Source organism: Rana temporaria, chromosome 5 (genome assembly GCF_905171775.1).
Source record: "Rana temporaria chromosome 5, aRanTem1.1, whole genome shotgun sequence".
NCBI lineage: Eukaryota > Metazoa > Chordata > Amphibia > Anura > Ranidae > Rana > Rana temporaria.
Window position 1 is genome coordinate 320,291,004 of NC_053493.1, and position 25,775 is coordinate 320,316,778.

Consider the following 25,775-nt stretch of genomic DNA (forward strand, 5'->3'; position numbering starts at 1 on the left):
AAGAAGCAATTGTGACATTCACTAAACATATAGGGCCAGATCCACGTAGCGTGTCGTAATTTTAGGCAGGCGTATCTTAGTTACGCTACGCCGCCGCTACTTTGAGAGGCAAGTGCTGTATTCACAAAGCACTTGCCTCTAAAGTTACGGCAGCGTAGCGTAAATCTCCCGGCGTAAGGGCGCAGAATTCAAATGATGAACAGGGGGGCGTGTTTTATGTAAAATAAGCTTGACTCCGCGTAAATGGCGCTTTTTTCGTACGGCGCATGCGCGCGCATGCTCAGTATCACGTCGAATTTTCAAATTAAATTACGCCCGCTCAATGCCTAGACGACGTGAACGTAATTTACGCAAAGCCCTATTCGCAAACGTTTTATGCAAGAAAAAAAAAGATGCGCCGGAGCATCCTAGAAGTTACGCGGCATATCTATTGACGTAACTTCTTTGTGGATCCGGGCCATACAGTGTACTGTAGGTGAATCAGTTCCTGAAAGTTAGAATGCATGCACCAGGAAGAATGGTTGGTGTATTTTTTTTTTTTACTTTTAGCTAGGAGCTGATGCAGTCAAGTCTCTTCTCAACCTATTTGCTTTGCTAGTTACAACTTTGATCTTAAAAAGCTATAATTTCATTTGTTATGTAGAACACACAGATACATGACACGAGGAAGGATCAATCCCCACTCCATCTCTTTGATCTTCGTCTCCATACAAGTTTTTATTTAGGCACAGACAGTCTGGTATTGAGCAGCGCTTGCTGTATCGTGGAAGAACTGTGTATTGAGTGTAATTTGTAAAATAAGAATTTCTAAAAGGGTATAAACTTATTAATGTAAAGAACCATTTTAGAAACATACAAAAATAAAAAGAAGCAAAATTGAGAGAAACATTTTGGTTTCCCTTTCAAAAGTAGATACATTTTTCAAAAATGCTTTTATGATGTTCTTATAGTCATTACACTTATTTTTATATTATTAAAAATATATATGCATATTTGCATGCTATATAAAATTTTATTTTGATATAGACTTTATTTATTCATATTTGAACATATCAAACATTGGACAAGATTAAGTATAACTGAGCTGCACACCAAAGCACTAGGAACTGCATACAGCATACAAATTACGAGTGAAAACAAAAATATCATCTGATAACACTTCAATATCACGTGTTAATTCATAGCATTTACAATAGTTATAAAAAGTACATAAGTTTACCTTTATATTGGTTTAACAGAGGAACATTTTTTATTTATTTCAATATTTATACTGTGAATATACTGTATGAATATATTTAATCTGAAATGTATTTTACATATATGTACCAATCTCTTATATTACATTAGACTTTATCATGACACGATTTGCACCACTGGACCTTTGGTACCTTGAAATGACTAGTTGAAATAACTGAAACCAGCAGCACCCTGTAAAAGTTTCTGGTGGACAGTGTAGTAAAGCTTTACTCTTGCAGAACTATGGCCACCACTTCTATCCAAAACTTACATTTATGTAAGATAGATTGCACCTCTTTGCATGCTGTGGTTCCTCACAGTGACCCCCTACATAGCACTGATGTAATATGGACAAGAGAAACCACAATGCACAGCATGACACTTCCAGATGTTTTGGATTGCGGGATCCATACTGTGTGCTGTCTGGCTTCCCATTGATCCCTACTGACTGTGCCCTGTAGTGACATAGGAGTTAGCAGGAGGAACCACAGCATGTATAGGTGGACACGCTACCCAACACAACCAAAAGTATTACATACAGCAGTAACTGTAGCTCTGAAACAAAACAGAATGGTGTCACCATTCCCTGGAAAAGGAAGGTATTCAATTTCCTCTTTACCGCATGCATGCTGCTGGTCTGGAGTCTTTCAGCTAATACCAAAGTTACTTTAGGTCCCGGTTCTCCCAAAATATGCAGCACTTTCACAATCAAAACTGCTAGCTCTACTTTGCTAGCCCTGCTACAGAAGAAAACATTGAAAGATTTGTAAATAAATTTATGTGAATTTTTCCCTTATGTTTTTTTGCTGATGAAAGAATAAAGTTTGATATACCCACTCTGTGGGTGATGATGACTTCTCTTAACATGGGCACTTAGGCACAGGTCAGTCATACGTGATCGTATTTCTAAGTCCAAGTTCAATTGACCTTTGGTGCACTGAAGTATCCATGACTATGCATCCATTACATATATAACAGCAGTTCAAAAAAATCTTTGCCTAAAAATATTACTACAGTTGGTTAGACAGCAGATGTTATCTGCGTTAGTCCTAGTTCATGAGTTGTACCACTTCCTTGTGGTGTGTAGGAAGTCATTTCCACTGCTAGTCATACTGGCTTGCTAGTCCGGTCACCTTCCCTTGTGTAAGCTGGATCATGTACTGTGTTCCCAACTTTGCTGTTTCCTTGGCGATCCAACCGAAGTTTTGATGGAAAGCAGAAGTCTTTAAAACACCTTTTAAAATTTTCATCCAAGAATGCATACAAGATTGGATTTAAACTGCTGTTAGTATAACCCAATGCAATGCAAAAATAATAGATTGAGCTTACTGCTATACCCTGTGGGACATCCACAAGGGTTTCAACAAGCACAAAAATATGAATGGGGGTCCAGCATATAATAAACACTGCAACAACGACCAACACCAATCTTGTTATGCGTCTGAGATTTCTGTCTTTTTCACGAGATCCAGATAAGAGACGTACATTTTTCAGCCGCATGATCATTAAAGTGTAGCAAATCGTTATAATAAATACAGGAATGACGAATGCAAAAACGAAAACACAAATTTTCATTACTGTGTCCCAATACCAGTAGGGAGATGGAAATTGAAGGGCACATTCCGTGACACCTAAAGAACAAAAAAAAAGGAAAATGTATTATTTTTCAAAACAAAGCAAGTTTTTTTTGTGTTCAAATTGTTTTTATAAAATCTTTACAGATAAACATCTTACATACTTTGCAAAACAATTTGCAAATCATTCATAAAAATACACAACATTCTCAAACAATACATAAGAAATACACATAGGTACATAAATGGATGCATCCTCTAACATGCATTTTAAAATGAATCTATACCGCAGCATATACTCCTGATTCTCCTGGGCCATCTAGATAACGAACCCGGGAAAAGAGAAAAAGAGAACTATGGAAGCAGGCCCATTACCCCCCCGAGGAAAAAAAAAGAAGGGGAAAAAATAGATAATATGCATACATGTGTATACATATATACCATACACCCATATACCTACTCATCTTTATGTGAATAACTTTACCTCATATCTATAACCCCTAATACCCGTGTCCATTTATCTTTACTTTCGAGGGGGGGGGGATTCCCAGTCCCCATTACTATCCTCCTTCAGATCCTGCCAATATATATATATATATATATATATATATATATATATATATATATATCTTTATGTAAATTTCATTACCCCTATATAAACACATCTATAGCCTTCTTACCCGTGTCTATTTATCTTTATTTTCAAGGGGAGGAGATTCTCGTCTCTCCTTCAAATTGTGCAAGAGAGAAAAAAAGGGGGGGTCATATTCATATGGAGGAGGGGTCGCTGAGGGAGGGCATCAGGGGACAAGCCCATAAGTGCTCCCTCCGTTCCCCATAATTCCCAGATAAATTGGGGACTGTTTAAATTCTAGCCATTTCTTCCGAGTACCCTGAAATCGTGTTTTTGCGTCTCTTTGGAAACATATTAATTCTTCCATTATCTTTGTTCTATCTATTTCTCTAAACCAATCCCTGTTTTGTTTTTTTAATTGATTAAAATTGATGAGCTTGATTTTATGAGCAGCCTTTGAGTATAAACTTAAGCTAACACTGGCCAATATTTCCAGAAGGTATAAACTTTTCCAAATCTATTTTTTTTTTCCTGAAGTTTATATTATTTTTAGCACACACTTGTCTGTTTTTCTTCCAGTTGTCTTCCTGTGTAAACTTTATAAATTTCCACAAATATATATGTGAAGAACGGGGAGAGGTGAGGGTAAACATACCTTCCCCGTTCTTCTCTGTGGCAATGTCAGTGATCGTCTGTTCCCTAATATAGGAAACGACTATCACTGTCGTCACACGTCCAGCCCCACCCCCTACAGTTAGAAACACACATGAGGTCACACTTAACCCCTACACCGCCCCCTAGTGGTTAACCCCTTAACTGCAATTGTCATTTTCACAGTTACCAGTGCAATATTAATAAAAATGCCATAAAACTATCCCCTGTTTTGTAAACGCTATAAATGTTGCGCAAACCAATCGATAAACGCTTATTGTGATTTTTTTTACCAAAAATAGGTAGAAGAATACGTATCGGCCTAAAATCTTTTTTAAAATCTTTTTTTTGGGATATTTATTTTAGCAAAAAGTAAAAAATATTGCATTTTTTTCAAAATTGTCGCTCTATTTTTGTTTATAGCGCAAAAAATTAAAACCGCAGAGGTGATCAAATACCACCAAAAGAAAGCGCTATTTGAGGGAAAAAAAGGACGCCAATTTTGTTTGGGAACTATGTCGCACGACCGCGCAATTGTCAGTTAAAGCACCGCAGGGCCGAATTGCAAAAAGGGTCAAGGTCCTTAACCTGTATATTGGTCCGGGTCTTAAGTGGTTAAGGATTCAGAGAATATCTGTAAAGAAGGGTGGACCAAAATCCCTTCTGAGATGTGTGCAAACCTGGTAACCAACTACAAGAAACGTCTTACCTCTGTGCTTGCCAACAAGGGTTTCTACACCAAGTGCTAAGTCATGTTTTGCTTGGGGATCAAATACTTATTTTACTCATTAAACGGCAAAACAATTTATAGCATTTCTATTATAGTTTGTATTTTCTGGATTTTTAGTTGATATTCTGTCTCTATCATTTAAAATACACCTATTATAAAAAATTATAGACCCTCCATTTCTTTGTAAGTGGGCAAACTTTTAAAATCTGCAGGGGATCAAATAATTATTTTCCCCACTGTAGGTGGATGCAGCATCGATCCAGTCGATCCCCACTGTAAGTGGATGCAGCATCGATCTACCCCACCACCACTACACTAAGAACTGTTTGCTAAGTTCTCAGTCTTCAGTGAGCAGAGAGCCATGGAATGCCCCTCTAGTGCACACTGAAGCACTGGACTGGGGGGGGGGATTGCTGGCTCAAGCTCTTAATTGAAAGCTGAGAGGCTGAGCCACCTGCCGTTCTGGCAACTGGGTGGAACCCAACATTAAAACATTGGGCCTAATCCACAGCCAGCGGCGCAAATTAAGTTACTCAAAACTTCTGTCATTTAAGTTACGGCGCCCTAATTTGGTGTCGTAAGTGCCGTATCCACAGCGCATTTGCGCAAGCGTAACTTAAATCCCGAGGCTTAAGGCGGGGTTATTGCAAGTGGGAAGGAAGTGGGCGTGCTTCATTGTAATGAGCCGTGACCCCATGCAAATGAAGGACCGGCCGTACTGCACATGCGCGCACAAATCTGCTGCTCACTGGGCATGTGCAGAACTTTGCTCGGCGCAATCAGTGATATAGGTAAAAGGCCAAGCGTACTTAGTTTGAAGATCGCCCTGTGTATAAATAGCCCCACACAAACACACTTCCCTTGCAAAAGTATTTCCCTGTGTTACCCTTCCTAGAGCAAGTTGCTTCTGCTCTGAACGTTTGTCGGTGTTTGTTGGTGAGTTGTGTGTGATAGAGAAGTTTTGGAGGAGTATTAGATAGTAGTTGGTGTTTGTTTCTTCTAAGTGTATTTTCTGTTTGTTTTTTTCTGAGTGTATTTTCTGTTTGTTTTTTGCGTGTTTGTTTTAGAATTTGTAGTAGCTGTCTGCTTGTGTGTTTTGCTTTTTGTGTGTTTCTTCTGTGAGTTTTTTTGTTTGTTTGTTGTGTGTGTATTTTTGTTTGTTTGTCCTGTGAGTTTATTCTTGTTGCTGAGTGGTGTCTGTGATGGCACCCAAGCGCAGGAAGCTCAATTTTAATCAGGTAGAGAAGCAAATCCTTGCTCGGGCCATCGTCCAATATGGTCGATATTTGCATGGCCCTGATAGCCGGAACACCTCCCCAGCCCAAAGGAAGGCGATTCTTAAAAAGATTACGGATCAGATCAATGCGGCGGGGGGGGAGACGAGGACCCCCGCAGGCATCCAAAAAAAGATTAACGATCTAAAGAGCCTGGTCCGTAACAAGGTGGCAAAGATCAATACCCATACCACGGGCACTGGAGGAGGCCCAGCCTGCCCCATCCGGCTCAGTGAGGAGGAAAGGGCAGTGGCCCGGTGTTTCCAGCCAGAGCAGGTGGTGGGCCTGCGTGGCTTTCAATCTGATGTTCCTGTGAGGCCAGGTACGTTTTTGGTTTTTCTATCTGCTGATTAGCATGTGTGGGTGGGGGAAGGGAAGATGTGCCAAGTGTGTGGATCCTCAAACCTGTGATTGTTTTGTGTCCTCCACAGATGACCAGGAGGTTGCTGGGCCATCAGGCCAGGCTGCTGCACCACCCCAAGGACAAGAGGCTGCTGATGAGTCCCAAGAAGGGCAGGAGTCCCCAGGGGAGGGGAGTGGCCAAACCTCCCCTCATGAGGAGGTTGAGGGGGAGGAGGATGAGGGGGAGGAGGATGAGGGGGTGGAGGAAGAAGATCTGCAGATTGGCAGAGAAGTCCTTTTGGCCTCGTATATGATGACCCTTGAGGCTACCCTTGAGGCTACCCCTGAGGCTACCCCTGAGGCTACCCCAGAGGCTGGCAGCAGTCAGGCCACCATCAGGGGTGGCCCCTCCCACTCCTCCCCCAACAAGCCGCAACCCACAAGGGTCACTCTCTCCCCTCCTCCCAGGCCACAAGCCTCAGGGGCAGGCAGGATGGCGACCCAGGAGACCAGGGGGGTGGCCGAGCGTCTGCCGGCCAGTCTGCAGAAGGACAATGCTCGGCAGACCCGCCATCTGAGTCAGATAAAAGAGACTCTGACCCAGATGGAGCACAGCCTGGGTGCAATTAGGGAGTCACTCACTGATGTGGCCACAAACTCATTGGTGGTCATCACATGTTTGTGGGACCGGAAGACCGCCACAACAGGTGTGGCCCAGGAGGTGACTTCCCTGACCCAGGCTGTGCAGGACAATACCAGGGCTGTCCAGGACAATACCCGGGCTGGCCAGGCCAATACGGCTGCCGTCACTCTCTGTCTCACAAGGATAGCCGTGGCCTTGGAGGGCAGGCCAGCAGGAGGACAGACACCAGGGGAGGCTCCTCCTTCCCGTGCTCACCCACCCCCCCATGAAGATACTCCCTCCCCTGCTCACACCCCCCCTATGAAGATACTCCCTCCCCTGCTCACACCCCCCCATGAAGATCCTCCGGTTGGCCGTGCCCGTGCCCGTGGGCGGCCCAGGCGGAGCAATCGCCGCCGCAATTAATTTGCAGGGTACTTTTGTTTTTTTATTTTTATGATTTTTTTTTATATTTTTATGATTTTGTTTATTATACTGTGGGGGGGTGGCATTCCTGATTAAAAAAGGGTGTCACCCTCAGTTTTGGTGGAGTAGGGATCCCCAGGACCAGGGAGAAGTGATCCAGGTCCCTGAATAGTGTATGAATGCACAGTAACAGAATTGGAGCCGTGGCGGGGCGTTACTGCTCCCAAGTACCGGGGGGGGGTACTTGGATCTAATCCAATTAGATGTGCATGTGATGTGTCTGTGCTAGGGACCACAGTGGGTGTGCATTCATGCATTCTCATTGTGACATAATTAATGTGTGTGTTTACTGTGCAAAGATGCATTCTGCGAGGCGTCTCCTGACTGCTGTTCCCTCAGAAGAGGGGGTACCCTCGGTTACTAAAGTCACTAGTCTAGCTATGCGCATGGATGCCCCTGGCATGTTGGCATACAGATTGTTGACCTGCAAGTGTGTGTGCTCAGCTCTTCCTTAATGGTGTTGCTTTAGCTGACCTTTACACGGCATGTGTAAAATTAGGGCTGCTTTTATAAAGTGTAAATTTACACATTGAAAATAACAGAAGCGCACAGGGCGTAATCTACGGCGCACACACTTAATTTTGTGGATCGCCCTATCTCCCTCATTTGCATCTTTGCCTATCAAAACAGCGGCGTGTTATTTTGGTAGGACGGAAAAAACAGATTTTAAGGCGTATCTCGTTTTGAGGATCAGGCGCAAAGATACGCGCCGTGTAAATTTTAATTACACCGCGTATCTCGAGTTAAGTCGGCGCATCTGTTTTGTGGATTACCCCCATTGACTCTACTTCTCCTTTAACCACTTCAATTGGTGGCACTTTTACACCCTGCCTGCCCAGGCAAAATTTCAGCTTTCAGCGCTGTCACACTTTGAAAGACAATTGCGTGTTCATGCAACACTGTACCCATATGGAATTTTTATAAATTTTTTACACAAATACAGTTTTCTTTTGGTGGTATTTAATCACCACTGCTTTTTTTTTTATGTGTGTGTTTTTGTTAGTTATAACATTTTGCAAATAATCTTTTTTCATGAATTTAGAGAAAAACGTATACTGCAATTTTTTTGGGGGTGAAAATAACCCAGAGCATATTTTTTAGTCTGTAGGAAAGATATAGAGACCACAAACTATGGTATACAGTATTTATCTGAAAATCGATCATGCACTGACAGCCTGACATTCCTGAGGTCCGAAAACTGCCATAACAGTACAAATATCCCCCAAATGACCCCTCCAAGGTATTTAGTAAGAGGCATAGCGAGTTTTTTGAAGTTGCAATTTTTTTTCTAAATTTTGGGGGAAATTAACAAATTACATTTTTTTTTTCACAATGTTTTTTGTTTTTTACATACTTTCACCAGTGCAGTACAGTGTTCTCATATGACTGATGTGGTGGTGATCAGGGACACTGATTGGTGACAGTATGTGAAAATAAATTTTTTATGAAATGTTTTCATTTTTAACATTTTTTACATACTTTTACCAGAGTAATACAGTTTTACCACAGTTACATTATACTACCCTGGAGATGTGATCACTATGGGCCAGATCCACAGCCAGCCGCCGTAACTTATCTTTTCCCATTTAAGTTACACTGCCGGAAAATTTCTACCTAAGTGCCCGATCCACAAAGCACTTACCTAGAAATTTTCGGGTGTGTAACTTAAATTCCGCCGGCGCAAGGCGTTCCTATTCAAATGGGGGCGAGTTCCATTTAAATTAGGCGCGCTCCCGCGCCGGACGTACTGCGCATGCTCGTGACGTCATTTTCCCGACGTGCATAGTGTGAAATTACATTACGCCGAGCTTCGTGAATCGCGCCGGGTCAAAAAAGTTGCGTCGGGAAAAAAAAAAGATACGGCGGGAAAAAAAATTAAAAAAATAAAAAATAACAGCGTCGCGGGTAAGAAGGGTCTACTTTTACAAGGTGTAAACAGTTTACACTTTGTAAAAGCAGCCCTAATTTTACACATGCAACTTAATACTTACGGAGAAAAAACGAAGCGTAAAAGCTTTGTGGAGCTCCGTAAGTGCTAATTTGCATACCCGAAGCGGCATTTCGACTCGAAATGCCCCCAGTGGCGGATGCGGTACTGCATCCTAAGATCCGGCAGTGTAAGTCCCTTACACATGTCGGATCTTCTGCCTATCTTTTGGAAACTGATTCTGTGGATCAGTTCCAAAGATAGAAACAGGGATACGACGGCGTATCAGTAGATAAGCCGGCGTATCCCTTTTGAGGATCTGGCCCTATGTTTTTTTTTTTTTTTTTACTTTTTTCACAGCAACCATTTTATCTATTTATTCAGTGTTTACTATTGTGATTATCTGTGATTGCCCACAGCTAATCACATGGTACAGATGGGATCTGATTGGCCCTGTCTGTGACCAATCACAGAGATCAACACAATAGTACACAGTGAATAGCATGAATCAAAGCCATTCATTGTGTACAATTTTCATATAATCTGTTGTACACAACGGTCACAGGGTTGGCAGTGGGCCGGTGATCTGACAATATGGTTCCTCCTATCGATATGGTTCCTGTCTTGACTGCGCAGGCGCAATCCTTGCCGACGGAAATCACCGAACCTTTAGGGCGACGTGGAGTTTGAGGTAAGTGGCCAGTTGGCCTCACGTCCTCTTTCGCTCGGACGGCTCGCTGTGCTTGCTTCATCCGCGCCTGCGCAGTCAGGCAGGGAACCATCTCGATAGGGTAACCAGATCGACAAGACACCGGTACATGATCTGTCATGAGCTGTGTCTGGTGGACACAGCAGGTGACTGGTCGCGCTGGAGCACAGCGCAATCCTGGGAGTACGTCATATGAAGTCTACCCAGGATAATAGGTCTCCCGCCTGGCTGTCATTTTACAATAGCCCAGAGTGGGAAGCAATTAAGTCTCATTACATCAGTAAGGAACACAATACAAATTATGATGTGATTCATTGCTTTAATACTGAATTTTTACTGGTGTTGCTGCCAGTGTAACAGCTTGCAGAGCTCACAATGGCCATGAAAATATAATTCTGCAAAATAAAGGTAAGTGTTAACAATAATGTACAATGTCAATGTACAATGTCAATAATAATGCAAATAATTCATCAATCAACCTTTTGTGGACACCAGAGGGCTAGCTCCATTGTTTGGCTTAGCAGCCTCTTAAATACTTGCCATCGGCATTTAGTTTGGATAGCAGCTGTTGTGTACCATGCCAACTCTTTTGAATATGTGAAATTATTTAGACATTTCCCTTCTAAAATACGAGTAACCCAGATGGCGCACATAGGATGATTAGGAATGCTTTCTTTCTTCTTATATTGTAAAGCTGTTCACTCCATTCCAGCTACTTTTAGCCTTCAATGCTATCTGACAATAGGTGGTACTGTACTGTCTTCTTGGTCTAAGCATCGGAAGTATAATCTCTGTAATGAATGAAGTTGCACGGGATAACATACAATCACAGTAGTGTTGGCAGACAGTTGTCTTTGATCAGTTACTGGTATCTTTGATTGTCATTGATAAGTTTTATTAAATACTGTGCAAATATTGACAACAGTGGGGGGAGGGGACATTTATCAAAACTGGAACAGCCAGAATCTGGAGCAGATCTGCATGACAACCAATCAGCATCTATCTCCAGCTTGTTCAGTTAAGCTTTGAACATGAAACATAGATGCTGATTGGTTGTCACGCACAACTGCTCCAAATTCTGACTGGTCCAGTTTTGAAAAATTCTTGGTTAGGTGTTGAACAAATTTCCTTTGTTGTTTGTGAGCTTTGGGGCAGACAAATTCTCCAGAGGAAATAGTAGCAGATACCTTGAGTTCATGGACATTCCAGCAACTCTCTGGACAGTTACAGTTTGACCCTGGGTTCATGGACACTGAACCAATGGTCTAGCATTAATTATGGCAAACACATCTGCAAGACAGTTGACTAAGATTTCTGGTGTGAACTGAGGTCAATTAGCATATAATCCAAAATGCCTCTTTCAATGCCAGTCCCAAGACCTTCCATATGTTTGAGATTAGGTTGGCTTGATTCCCATTTACACTTATTCAAAAACTTCTCCACCCTTTCTGCCCCTGTAAACTTAATCCTGCAGTCAGGTCTCTGCAACTTTATTGATCCTTGTATAGAGACAAATCTTCAGAGGGCATTAATGAAGCAAGAAGAGCTCATTGATTTAATCATGTTTATGTATTACGCACATGAACTGCACAACCCAATGTCTAACATTAGCAAATCCAGTCCTGCATGTAACTAGAAAGGGTCAGTTTGGTGCTTATCTGTTGAAAGGAAGATTTGCCATCCATTTTTGTTGGTGTATTTCTCGCAACTTTATTGGTCCTTGTATAAAGACAAATCTTCAGAGGGCATTAATGAAGCAAGAAGAGCTCACTGATTTAATCATGTTTATGTATTACGCAAATGAACTGCACAACCCAATGTTTAACATTAGCAAATCGAGTCCTGCATGTAACTAGAAAAGTTTAGTTTGGTGCTTATCCGTTAATAGGAAGATTTGCCATCCATTTTTGTTGGTGTATTCCTCTCAATTTTTGCCACTTGACACATTTGTGAAGATTGGCGTATATGCGTCTTTTTTCCCAGTGATCCAGAAACAGACAGGTTTCACTTTCACTTGCTTTACAAGATATTGTATGCAACGATCAGAGTAGCATGGTGTAATGCATCTACTGTATGCATGTGTGATACACAAACTGATTTGTAGTTCCAATAAACTATTGAAAACAAAATATCCCCCACATAGGTGTGGGGCTTTTAAGGCAACTTGAAGAAAAGATCATAAAATCATAGAAGATCATAGAAGTATATAGAAAGAATTCATAGATTTATTAAAGTATTTGTGTAAAATCTAATAGGAACATATGTCACCATATTGGACCCATGAATAACAATAACAACAATACAGTTGATATAAATTCAAGATGTAGATCTAATTTTTGCTTCGACTGACGCGTTTCAAGATCTTGGTATAAATCCCTTCATCAGGGAAATTTATTTTAGGAGTGATCAAAATATATGACAATCTATAACAAAGCACAAAATATGCTGAGCATATAGAACAAAGAGCAGGGAATAAGCATCGTCTGAGGGCGAAAAATGGAATCACTCACCAATCCGCTGTATATCATAGTCCTGTACTGCCTATTATTGTACTATTTATTAAGGAACTAGTCTACATCGACATGAGTAGAATAAAAGAAAGAATACAGGAAAGGATAAAAGAATCAGCCATTAAACAAAAGATAATAAAAGAGTAAAGCTTGTCCGCCTGATACCAACCGGCTGTGTGCAACAGGTAAATACCAATCCAAGATCCAGCTTCACCTGCTATGCCTTTTAGGCTATTATTGTCTGGTTGACTATCACTGTGCTGACAGGCGCTGTCATCTGTGTGTCTATGCTGGGTAGGTTTCTAACATGGCATGTTTTGATGTGGCTGACTACAGAGGGAAGGACCAGCTTTACTCTTTTATTATCTTTTGTTTAATGGCTGATTCTTTTATCCTTTCCTGTATGCACATGCACATGATTTTGCACACTACTATTGAATGACAAAAATTTTTGTTAGCTACATCTATTTCCATTGTAACATACTGTATGTATGCATTACCCTTCTGTTTTTGTTTTTATCGAAGATGCATGTTTGGCGATATAGAATCTATTCATGAGAATATTTCAAACACATTTGCCTTCTTCTTTCATGAAATGCTTCACACTGTCAGTCTAGATGACAGACCAGTGTGAATCAGTTCATGCATTTAGATAAATCTGATAATGTTGACATCTGTGCTTATATTTTTTCAAAATCCTTTTTAGAACTCTCTGGGTAAATCCATTAAATTGGTTGGGCCCTGCGCACTAAATGACATTGAATCAACATATGGTTGATGGTTGTCGAACTATAAGCCACATACCCGAACATCACACCCACACAATCTCTCAAATCAGGCACTCAGGACTAATAAACATACAGAGCTACCTCATGTCAGTGTAGACTAGTTCCTTAATAAATATCAACAAAACATACAAAACTTGGCAGTACATGACTATGCAGCTGATTGGTGAGTGATTCCCTTTTCGCCCTCAGACGATGCTCATTCCCTGCTCTTTGTTCTATATGCTCAACATATTTTGTGCTTTGATATAGATTGTCATATATTTTGATCTCTCCTAAAAGAAATTCCCCTGATCAAAGGATTTATACTAAGATCCTGAAACACGTCGGGCGAAACAAAAAGGAGATCTATATCTTGAATTTATATCAACTGTATTGTTTTTATTGTTATTCATGGGTCCTATATGGTGATATATGTCCCTATTAGATTTTAAACAAATACTTAGGTTAGGTTATAAAAAAAATATCCCAAGCTTTGAACATCTCACAAAGTACTGTTCAATCCATCATCCAAAAATGTAAAGAGTATGGCACAACTGCAAACCTACCAAGACATGGCCGTCCACCTAAACTGACTTGGCCATCCACCCTAAACTGATAGAGCATTAATCAAAGAAGCAGCCCAGAGGCCCATGGTAACTCTGGAGGAGTTACAAAGATCCACAGCTCAGGTGGGAGAATCTGTCCACAGGACAACTATTAGTGGTACACTCCACAAATCTGGCCTTTATGGAAGAGTGGCAAGAGAAAAGTGATTGTTGAAAGAAAGCCATAAGAAGTCCCGTTTGCAGTTTGTGTGTGAGACACAGCAAACACGTGGAAGAAGGTGCTCTGGCCAGGTGAGACCAAACTTCAACTTTATGGCCTTAAAGGAAAGGGCTATGTGTGGCAGAAAACTAGCACTGCACATCACCCTGAACACACCATCCCCATCTGGAAACATGATGGTGGCAACATCATATTGTAGGGATGCTTTTCTTCAGCAAAGACAGGGAAGCTGGTCAGAGTTGATGGGAAGATGGATGGAGCCAAATACAGGGCAATCTTAGAAGAAAACCTGTTAGAGTCTGCAAAAGACTTGAGACTTGGACAGAGGTTTGCCTTCCAGCAGGACAATGGCCCTAAACACACAGCCAGAGCTCCAATGGAATGGTTTAGATCAAAGGATGTTCATGTGTTAGAATGGCCCAGTCTAAGTCCAGATCTAAATCCAATTGAGAATCTGTGGAAAGACTTGAAAATTGTTGTTCACAGACGCTTTCCATCCAATCTGACAGAGCTTGAGCTATTGTGCAAAGAAAAATGGCAAAAAATGGCACTCTCTAGATGCGCAAAGCAGGTAGAGACATTCCCAAAAAGACTTGCAGTTGTAATTGCAGCAAAGGGAGGTTCTACAAAGTATTGACTCAGGGGGGCTAAATACAAATGCAAATGTGTCCCCCCTTTGTGTTGGCCTATCACATAAAATCCCACTAAAATACATTGATGATTTTGGTTGTAACATGACAAAGTGTGTAAAATGTCAAGGGGTATGAATCAGTGCTGCTGATATGCAACACAGAATGTATGGAAGGTGAAAATGGGATTTAATTTATAATAATGGCAAATGATTATGAAATATAGTGGTCTAGCAAAATAAATGCCATTCAGTTAAGATATGTAAGTACTTTAACCACCTAGTGACCGCTCCAAATAGCAGCTTTACTGCTACATGGCGGCAGCTGTGCGTCGTCTGATCAAGTAGATATACGTGATTCCGGACTTCCACCTGTTGGCAGGCCACCTCTGCTGTGAAAGAAAATATGAGTTGCGGGTTTCGGGCACTCAATGTTTTCCAGGACCTGCCAAACATCAAATAAACTACACAGAACATGGATCTGCCTATGTAAGTAAGCCAGATTTTGGTCCTGACAGGGGGAATAGCACACACAAAAAATCTCCTGCGCTCTGGTGTTTTTCCGCTAGGGGGTAACGTAATCCAATTTTAAGGCAAAGTCTAGAATCTTACAGCCCTCCTCAGAACCATGGGAATTCATACAACTAAAAAGAAAAAGAAAAAGGAGGGTGCATCGACCTAGTGTATTACCGTTTGAAAGGTTTTATTAAATAAAATACAAGCAATAATCTTACTCACAAAGGGAGTTGCAAAGTCCGTTCGGACTACCTAGGCTCTGAGGAAATGGGTACGCCCCAGAAACGCGTCAGCCATTTTGCCGGCTTATTATCATCATCAGATTCCTGTTGTCATCAGGTTTTTCTGGCGGTGCCGTGTATCAGTCTGATTGCTTGACAAGCGTTCTTTGCAACTCCCTTTGTGAGTAAGATTATTGCTTGTATTTTATTTAATAAAACCTTTCAAACGGTAATACACTAGGTCGGTGCGCCCTCCTTTTTCTTTTCTTTCCTGACAGGGGGAAGGCATGGATTCTATGTTCTGTTCCTGCAAAGCCAGGGATAGAATCCATGTCTTCCCCTAGTAAAAGCACCACACAAACACTGGTTAGGCACACCTTTAACCCTTTGATCACCCTAGATGATTAACCCCTTTCCAGCCAGTGTCATTAGTTCAGTGACAGTGCATATTTTTAGCACTGATCACTGTATTAGTGACAAAAGTCTCCCGAAAAGTGTCAAAAGTGTCAGTTACTGTCTGATTGTCTGCTGCAATATTGTAGTCCCACTATAAGTTGCTAATCGCCGCCTTTACTAGTATACAAATAAATAAATATAAATTCCATAAATGTATCCCATAGTTTGTAGACACGATAACATGCTCATAAAATTGTCGGTCTTTTTTTAGTTATAGCGCAAAAAAAAAAAAACGGAGTGGTGATCAAATACCACCAAAAGAAAGATCTATTTGTGGGGAAAAAAATGACATAAATTTTAATTGGGTACAGTGTTTCACAACCACGCATATTTCAGTTAGAGGTCAAGTGGTTAATGTATGTACAAAACTCACTCTAATCCAAAACATGGAAATGTAGAAGTGTCTTGGCAGAAAAAAATTGATCTACCAAGGTTAATTGACTTTACTGACTTAGGGGGCAGAATGTCAACTCTATCTGCTGAAAGTGCCTCAGCAGTCAATAATGGCATGCCCATTAAATAGTGTTTTTTGAGTGGTGCCTAGCTCTTGGGGGTGGAGTTTATCTCTGATGTTAAGCCTCTAAAAGAGTATGCCAAAGGGCTCCCCAGGGGCACAGAAGAGGGTTTTCAGGTTATTACTGCGATGTCTGTCAGCTTGTGGGTGTCTGCTGTTAGGTAAGACCAAAGACTAAAGTTCTACAAACAATTCTACCAATCTTCTAAATGTACAACACATGAAAAGATAATCAGACATATTATTTGCAGCTATCATTTAGAATCAAACTGTAATTTTCATAGCTTATCTGCAAATTAATGGAAGTGGTCTTTTTATGTATTTATTCTCTTTCGCTTCATTTTTGCCTAAGCACTATCAACAACACGGTTATCTTTCGTAGAAACATCTATACATACATTTGTGATAATAGTTTTATCATTGATTTAAGTGCATTAAATGGACGTGTGATTGTGAAAGACAATCAATAACCTGCGCATTTCAGTGAAAAGCCTATGCATCCTGTGACAGATCACACAGCAGATACAGTCTATTGAATTTAGAAGACATTTTCTACTTGAGTATAATACAATGGTTGTCGTACAGTAGAGTGATTATGCATACTGTATTCACCTTGGTCACTGCCACGACCAAGGACATATTTATAGTTAGACGTAAAGAAAATGAGTTTTCAAGGTTTAATCTTATGTTGGAAATAAAATAGCATCATTCCTGGAATGGTAAGAAAGAGCTATTCAGTGTGAAGGACAGCAATCAGTTGAAAATTCTGGCTTGTAGCAAAATCCCTTAAGTAACCTGTTTACTTATAGAACACGCTGAATAATAGCATCTTGAGGAGCATGAATTTAATTTGAGAAATTATCAGAAAGTTAAACCTTAATCAGTTCATATTTATAGGAATTGCTGTGCAGCAATATTCTTGAAACACTAAGCTTTCTTTTTAATAACTAATGGGCCTATTCAATAAAATCCAGCTCAAGTGCAATGCATAAAAACGAGCAGCGAGCTCGGGACCTTGTTGTGTCACTTCCGGTTTCCGTATGCCTGCGTCCTACGCGTTACATCACTCTCACGTGACTTCAACGGGGATTGAGTCTGAAGTGTGCTGACGTGAATCAACCTTCTTTTTTTGCAATCTGGCTGGAGCAGACTGGGCTGTCTATTTTAAGGCTTCCTTTTATCCTCTGTAATGGGGGGTCATTGAGATCTGGTAAGCAGGCATTCTTATCACATTGGTGGTGGATCTCACTAAACTGCCTTTACTGTGAAAGAACTTTAGCATATGGAGGAATGGATTAGAGACTATTTCTGCACGGGTGTTTCAAGTTTCAACTCACCAGTTTAACACAGACTTTATTGTATTTGTGTTTTTAAATTTATTTGGTACATATACCAATAGATATTTGTATGTAGTTTTATGTGGAATTTCCCCTTTTTTTTCACTGCTCATTGGATTAATATATTTGCTTTGTGTTTTTACACATTTATGTGCTCTTTTTGATAATAGAGTTTTTTGTCAAACTTTGTGCTGACAATTTATAGTTAGCGCAACCTATTTATTTTTTCACCCTTAATATCCATACCAGGCCTGGTATGGAATTCGAGGGGACCCCCACGCATTTTTACATTTTGGTTCGGGGTTCTCCTTAATATTCATACCAGACCCAAAGGGCCTGGTAATGGACTGGGGGGGACCCATGCCGTTTTTTTTTTTCAATTCATTTTATCTGTATTGCCAGGATCCGGCAATTCATTATAGCCGCGAGTGGTTTTTAAATTCCTTTTTTTCTTTTAGAAATGTAATTTTGTGCAGGGACTGTTCTAAACTGCGCCACTTTAAATGCGCCACTTTACAGGCATACTATAGGCACCCCCCAGGTATGAAATTTAAAGGAACATTTCACTGTTATTGTTTCACTTTAAGCATTATTAAAATCAGTTTTTAAAACTTTTTTTGCATTGATACATGTCCCCTGGGGCAGGACCCGGGTCCCCAAACACTTTTTATGACAATACCATGCATATAAGCCTTTAAAAATAGCACTTTTGATTTCTCCCATAGACTTTTAAAGGGTGTTCCGCGGCTTTCGAATTTGCTGCGAATACCCCAAATTGTTTGCTATTCGCTGAACAGGTGAACATCCAATGTTCGAGTCGAACTTACGGAGTCAATGCCACTAATGATAGGACGACCTGGTGGCAAATAGTAGACAACTGGTATCCTAGAGACCAGATATGCCCTCTCCTCCTTGTTCAGAATTTCTTGCTGAAAACCCTCATCAATAAGACTCTTAAGTTCTCTCTTGAATTTGGCTGTAGGATTTGAGGCCAAAGGTACATAAGTGGAACGATCAGACAAAATTCTATTCATTTTCTTTAAAATGACAATATCTCCGCCCTTATCCACAGGGATGTCATTTCGTACACAGATTTGTTTCAAATCCTGTTGGAACTCATACACAGCTCCAAACTTCAGAAACTTCCAAATCCTTCAGAACCATATCTTTAAAGACCTGAACAGATGGGGCAACAAATCCTGGTGGATTAAACCAGGATGCATTTAAAAAATTTAGTATGTCGAGTCTTGGTATCACCACCTATGTTAACCTGAGGTAAGGAGGTTGAGGTAACGGGAGAACGATTCTCAATGGGATTCATAATGAAATGTCTCTTAATGTTCCTCTTATGCACAAATTTATGCACATTAATGAATGTCTCAAATTTATTGAGTTTACGCAGGGGTGCAAACTTAAGGCCCTGACTCAGAACCTGTTGCTCCCCTTGCGATAATTGATTTTTTAAATATACCTGAACTTCCTCTATACGATTTTGTAAAGCGTGCATCTACATCTTATTTAAAACCCCTTCCCAAAATCTGTTTATTAATGTTCCCCAGCATGATACCCTCTGATGGAAGTATGGTAATAGGAATCCTCCCTCTCCTTGGCAGCTGACATTATGTTCAGCTGCTGGCTCTCAATCTCAGAAAAGAGAGTAAATTAACCAGCACAACAAACAAAATAAACAGAGGAAAAAACATACACAACATACACTGTATAATGAAACCCTGTGGATAATAAAATTGGGCACGAGAACAATGACATAAGTGAGACATTTGGTAACTAAATTGTGATTAGAGGGGAGGGGGAGAATAAAAGTCTGAAAGTCCATTGGGAAAAGATAAAATAAAGGTGCCACATCACTATGGGACACATTAGGGATGATGGATAGAACCACAGTGCATGACAGGAAAACCAGGGACACAGCCACCTGACCAAGGGTGTTTTGGATGTGAAGATTCTGCTGGCAAAAATAAACTTTCTTCTTTTGCACAGTAGCTTTTTTTTTTTTTTTTTTTTTACATCAAATTTAGAGTATTTCATTTATGTAATATTTTAAACTTCTCACATTATGATAAATAAGAAAGGAATGCTGCATCTGATTAACAAGCATAATGTCTGAAACATTTACCACTGATCTCCACTTTGACAAGAAGCAGCAAACATGCATGCAATTGTCAATGAAAACACATACATCTAAGAAAAACAGGCTTAGATTTAGAGCAATACAAAAAATATGAAAACCAGCAACCTTAGAGATTACGTGAGCAAGGCGTCAGTAAATGATGTTTACAAGCATGCATGTGTAGAGAAGATAGCTCTATTCATTTGGGTTTTCTTTAGATAGGTACATGTGTTTTCTCCTACAATATGATGGGTTAATTAACTGTAGTGTATATGTACTGTATGTGTTTGCTTTGCTACACAAATTAGATTTGATGCAGAGTTTATTGTGCATTAATAAAATCCTGTAATTAGAGTGAAACACAATAATGATATGCAGTTATGAGCAGATCTTTCATGTCTCTGCATATATGCAGTTATTTTCATGAATAGGACGTACAAAGTAGAAGGTATATTATTAATAAACATCATTCTGAGAAGAAGGATGGTAACGGAGGTAAACACTGTACCTGGTTCTTTTAGTGTATTATTTTCTGTATTTGTAAGTATGCCATTGAAAGCAGATCTATGAGTGGAAATGTAAGCATTTTACCATAACACCAATCCACTTAGCAGAATTACAGCAACAAATACAAAAATAATTCCTTGCACAGCACTTAGAAATAATAAAAAACATCTCCCCTGGTGCCCGCTCCCCAGACCTTTATGTTAGACATTGATGATATCTACTATGCCTTTCAGGTAGGTACATCATAGATTAGACATGTCATAAGGGGAAATCTACAACAGGAATGCAGACCGCCACACAAAGAAAACAGGAGTTTTAGCCTTCCCCTACTGTCCTACAAAAAGCATCTTTGTTTTTGCTTGTTTTGCCCTTGGAAAGCTCACCTCACTTACTGTCTGGCCAGCAGGAAAGAAAGGGAGGGGAATCTTTTTAATAAAGCTCCAGATAGCAGTAAACTACAGAAGGAAGAGGTTAACCTTTTCCTACTCCATTCAAAACTTTAAAGAAGTATTCCAGGACAGTGGTTCACAAAAGAGGAATTTATATATACTAAGAGGGGAAATAAATATAAATGAACCACTTGCTTACTGGGCACATATACCCCCCTCCTGCCCAGGTGAAATTTCAGCTTTCGGCACTGCGTCGCTTTAACTAACAATTGCGCTGTCGTGCGACGTGGCTCCCAAACAAAATTGACGTCCTTTTTTCCCCACAAGTAGAGCTTTCTTTTGGTGGTATTTGATGGCCTGTGCGATTTTTATTTTTTGCGCTATAAACAAAAAAGTGCGACAATTTTGAAAAAAATACAATATTTTTTACTTCTTGCTATAATAAATATCCCAATTTAAAAAAAAAAAAAAAAAAAAAATTCTCAGTTTAGGCCGATACGTATTTTTCTACATATTTTTGGTAAAAAAAAAAAATCGCAATAAGCGACTGGTTTGCGCAAAAGTTATAGCGCTTACAAAATAGGGGACAGAATTATTATTATTTATTTATTTTTTTACTAGAAATGGCGGCGATCTGCGATTTTTATTGGGACTGCGACGTTATGGTGGACACATCGGACACATTTTTGGCGCCATTCACATTTATACTGCGATCAGTGCTATAAATATGCACTAATTACAGTATAAATGTGACTGGCATTGAAGGGGTTAACACTAGGGGGTGAGGAAGGGGTTAAATATGTTTCCTATAAAGTGTTCTAACTGTAGGTGGAGGGGGGGTGACTGGGGGGGGGTGACCGATTTGTGTCTCTATGTACAACAGACACAGATCGGTCTCCTCTCCAGAGACAGCACCGCTGTCTCTGTGTGAGCCGGCAATGACAGATGATCTAATATGTTTACATATGAGATCATCTCTCATTGGCCGCACAGATCGCATCGCAAACGGCCACTCTGATTGGCCGTTCGCGCCGATCTGTAATTGGCTGTGTCCAAGGGACACGGCCAACACAGATTTTCCCCGCTGCGTGCCCAATTGACGTCCTGTTGGCTTTTGGGATCCGCGCTGTAGCCGTCAATTGACGGCAGGCGGATCCCAAGTGGTTAAAATACATCTGAAAACAATGGATAGAAGTGGAAACACGTTTAAGGGTGGGTGAAGCATAAGTGAGGATGGGGTAAGGATGTGGGGAGAGGGAAGTATGGAAGTGCTGAGTGATAAGGGGAGGGGAGGGGGAATGTGGGTTTCCTTTTTTTTTTTTTTTTTTTATACATGTACCACTGAACACAAAAGGAAAACGGTTGCATGGTTTTAATATGTGGAAAAAATAAATAAAGAATATTTGACAAAAAAATAAAAAGAAGTACAACCAAAGCTCGTTTGGCTGTACTTGTTCTGTGGAATACAGAAATGCAGTGCCTTCTGCACTTCTGTGACCTCTTTTCAGCCAACAGCAGGCTGGAGTCTGCTGTCAGCTTATGTCACAGCTGACGTCACAAAGCCAGTCCAGGCTGGGGAAAGATCGTGACCATATGGTTGGGATCCACCCAGGAGCCTGGATGGCACCCAGCTCAGCTGCTGAGAGCCTGAGCCAGCAGCTCCCACCCCCTCCGTATCCCAGGGCTTCAATGAACATGTGGGGGGGGGCAAAGCAGACAGCAGTGACTGCCAGTCACCAGTCCCTCTGCACACGGAGCACTGAGAACTGAGCGATCAGTGGTCCTTGATTGCTCAGTTCCCAGTCTTAGAGCCGCCAGGGGACAGATGCAGCATTGGAGTGATGCTGCATCCACCTAGGTGTGTATGATTTCTCAAAAACAAAACAAAAACACACTTCTCTTTTAAAACAAAATTTTGGCTGGGCATACACTGTGTTTTGTTCATGCAGAGCTAAACAGCAGGTTTACATTAATGCTGACCCCTGCAGCTATTAACACTTACCTTTCCTTTGCTCCCTATGGAAGCACAGTTGCATACAATAAATGTCCACATACTGCCCTTTATGTGAGCTTTCTGGTTTTATGTATTTAGCTTCTCAGACATCCAAAGCTGCCACAAAAAGGTAGTATCAGGGACCTGCTAATAGACCCCGGCACGCACACTGCCACACAAGATCAACAGCAGCAGCCATCCGTGCCTGTGTGGCGGCGCATGCCAAATGCTTGCGCGCATGCTCCAATGGCTTGTTCTGACCCTGCTCTGCTCTTCTGCCTAACCGTGGCCAGACCCCTTGCCTGAACCTTGACCACGCTCATAGCCTTCAAGATCCTCTGTCTGATTACCTGCTTGACCCAGCCTGTCTGACCCCTCTACTGTCTGATTGCTCTGCATCTAACCTGGCTTGCCTCACCCAGCTCCTGCTGCCACTGTTCCAGTACCTACCAGCTCCAGAGTTGCTGACCCACCACTTCTGCAACAGCTGTCTCCTGTGCCCTGAATGATCACCGTCCTGTGCCTGACTGCTGCCATCACCCAAGCACTCCTACCTCACTGTGCTCCCAAGCTTGCTGTTCCCACTCCAGCGGCTCCTGAGCCAGGGCTGTAAGAGAGGCCTCTTCCTGCAATCTAGGCTCTGACTACCAGGTACGTTTCGTACATAACAGGTAGACTAGTCATGACTTAGAATTTACACAGGGTATTATTTTCTTCACTCCTGGTGGCTAGGAGGGAAATTAAGTATGAGGTGCTGGAGGGACCAAAACTACATTTTTGCTTTGCCTGCATGGGCAAACCAAACGTTTATTTTATTATGGAAAATATAGTAAATTACCCTAAAAACAATATATAATAATTATTTGTATATTACTTACTTATGGTAATTAACCACTTGTCACCCAGTCCAATTCTGACACTTCTCTCCTACATGTAAAAATCATATTTTTTTTGATAGGAAATACTCAGAACCCCCAAACATTATATATATATATACATATATATTGTTTTAGCAGACACCCTAGGGAATAAAATGGTCGTCATTGTAACTTTTTATGTCGTGTGGTATTTAAAAAAAAACAAAAAACACTGTTTTATGAATTAAAAAAAAAACACTAAAGTTAGCATGATTTTTTTGTTTAATGTGAAAGATGATGTAGCGCTGAGTAAATAGATACCTAACATGTCATCATAAAGAAAGAGATAACTTAACACCATAAATCCACTATAACTTCCCCTCTTAGACTTTGCAGTTTTCTCTGGAAATCTACAGATTTTATTTATGGAAAACTTGTGATATACATAACAAAGGATTTGATATGTGCGAGAAAAACATTAGAACCTAGATTTTATTCGCCTAAATTTAACATGTTACAAATAGCAAAGAGACTGGTGGCAAAGGACAATTCGTTTTCCTGCAATACACATTTAAGAATCATCTCAGATACTAGAATTGATGTGCAAATTAATTCAGTCTGCCATGGGTCACGGAGTAAGTGTAAAGAATGAAAAATATGATAATCCATCCTTATCACAGCTCTAAGAGCAACTCATTTATTGTAGACGAGAAATATGTTATCATTTACATCCAGATTGCATGTCTTCACAAAGAAACTTGTAGGAATATTCAATACAAATGGGAAACATACTCACCATCACTTATTTTAGTGCCTCCAAGTACAATGGCTGATATCCCAACAGAGGAGGAGAGCATCCAGATACACACATTGATGAATTTAGCTTTCAATGGAGTCCGGAAATCCAGGGCTTTTACTGGGTGGCACACGGCAATATATCGGTCAACACTCATCATGGTAAGGGTGAATATACTGGTAAACATATTATAATAGTCAATGGACATGACTATTTTACAGAGAATGTCTCCAAAAGGCCAAGAACTCATTAAAAACTCTGTGCTCTGGAAAGGCATGGTAGTGGTCACTAGAGCGTCAGCCAAAGCTAAATTAAATATATAAATGTTGGTTGCAGTCTTCATTTTTGTATACCTGTTAAGGACAGAGGGTACAGGTGAAAAGCATAAAGTAATTAAATAATTAATACTTTTTTTTTTTTTCACAGGAGTTATATAGATTGTATAAGTGTTATAGAAGCCAAAGACCCTGACTCAGTTATGTATAAATTGCAGCAGTTTTAATCATGTCCCATGCTTAAATGGAGCAAATTTCATTTTTTTACATTAAAGTGATTGTAAAGTCTCATGCCGCGTCAACACGATAACTTTTCGGGTTGTAAAAAACAGTGTTTTTTAAAAATGTCATTTAAAACAATCGTGTGTGGGCTTCAGAGCATTTTTCGGGTTCTGAAAAACGTCAAATTTTTTTTCGAACATGCTCTATTTTTTCACGACGTTTTAAACAATGTTGTTTTTCGGGTTGTAAAAAATTATCGTGTGTGGGCTTTAACGACGTGAAAAACCCGCGCATGCTCAGAAGAAAGTTATGAGATGGGAGCGCTCATTCTGGTAAAACTACCGTTCGTAATGGAGATAGCACATTCATCACGCTGTACAGTAACAGACAGAAAAACGCAAATCGTCTTTTACTAACACAAAATCAGCTAAAGCAGCCCAAAGGGTGGCGTCATCCGAATGGAACTTCCCCTTTATAGTGCCATTGTACGTGTTGTACGTCACCGCGCTTTGCGTGTGTAGGCAACGTCGTTTTAATGATGACGTTGAAAAAAACTTTGTATTTTCTAGAGGCTGAAAAACTTTGTTTTTACAACCCCAAAAATGATCGTGTGTACGCGGCATCATTCTAAAAAAAATAAAACAAGTAAACATGCTATACTTACCTGCTCTGTGCAGGGGTTTTGAAAAAAGCAGTCCTGATCCTCCTTTTTTTGTGTCCCTCTTCACTGCTCCTGGCCCCTCCCTCC

The 25,775-nt window shown here is 40.6% G+C and overlaps 1 protein-coding gene across 1 annotated transcript in view; it reads right to left on the reverse strand.

Moving 5' to 3' along the window:
- Positions 1–1,001: 1,001 nt before the first annotated feature.
- OPRK1 (opioid receptor kappa 1) overlaps positions 1,002–25,775 on the reverse strand; it is a 137,557-nt gene continuing 112,783 nt past the window's right edge. The window contains exons 3-4 of the mRNA XM_040354197.1: positions 24,531–24,883; positions 1,002–2,867 (exon numbers count right to left, since the gene is read on the reverse strand). Of these exons, the coding sequence (XP_040210131.1) occupies positions 2,344–2,867; positions 24,531–24,883 (877 nt within the window). The 3' untranslated portion in view covers positions 1,002–2,343. The remainder of the gene's footprint in view (positions 2,868–24,530; positions 24,884–25,775) is intronic.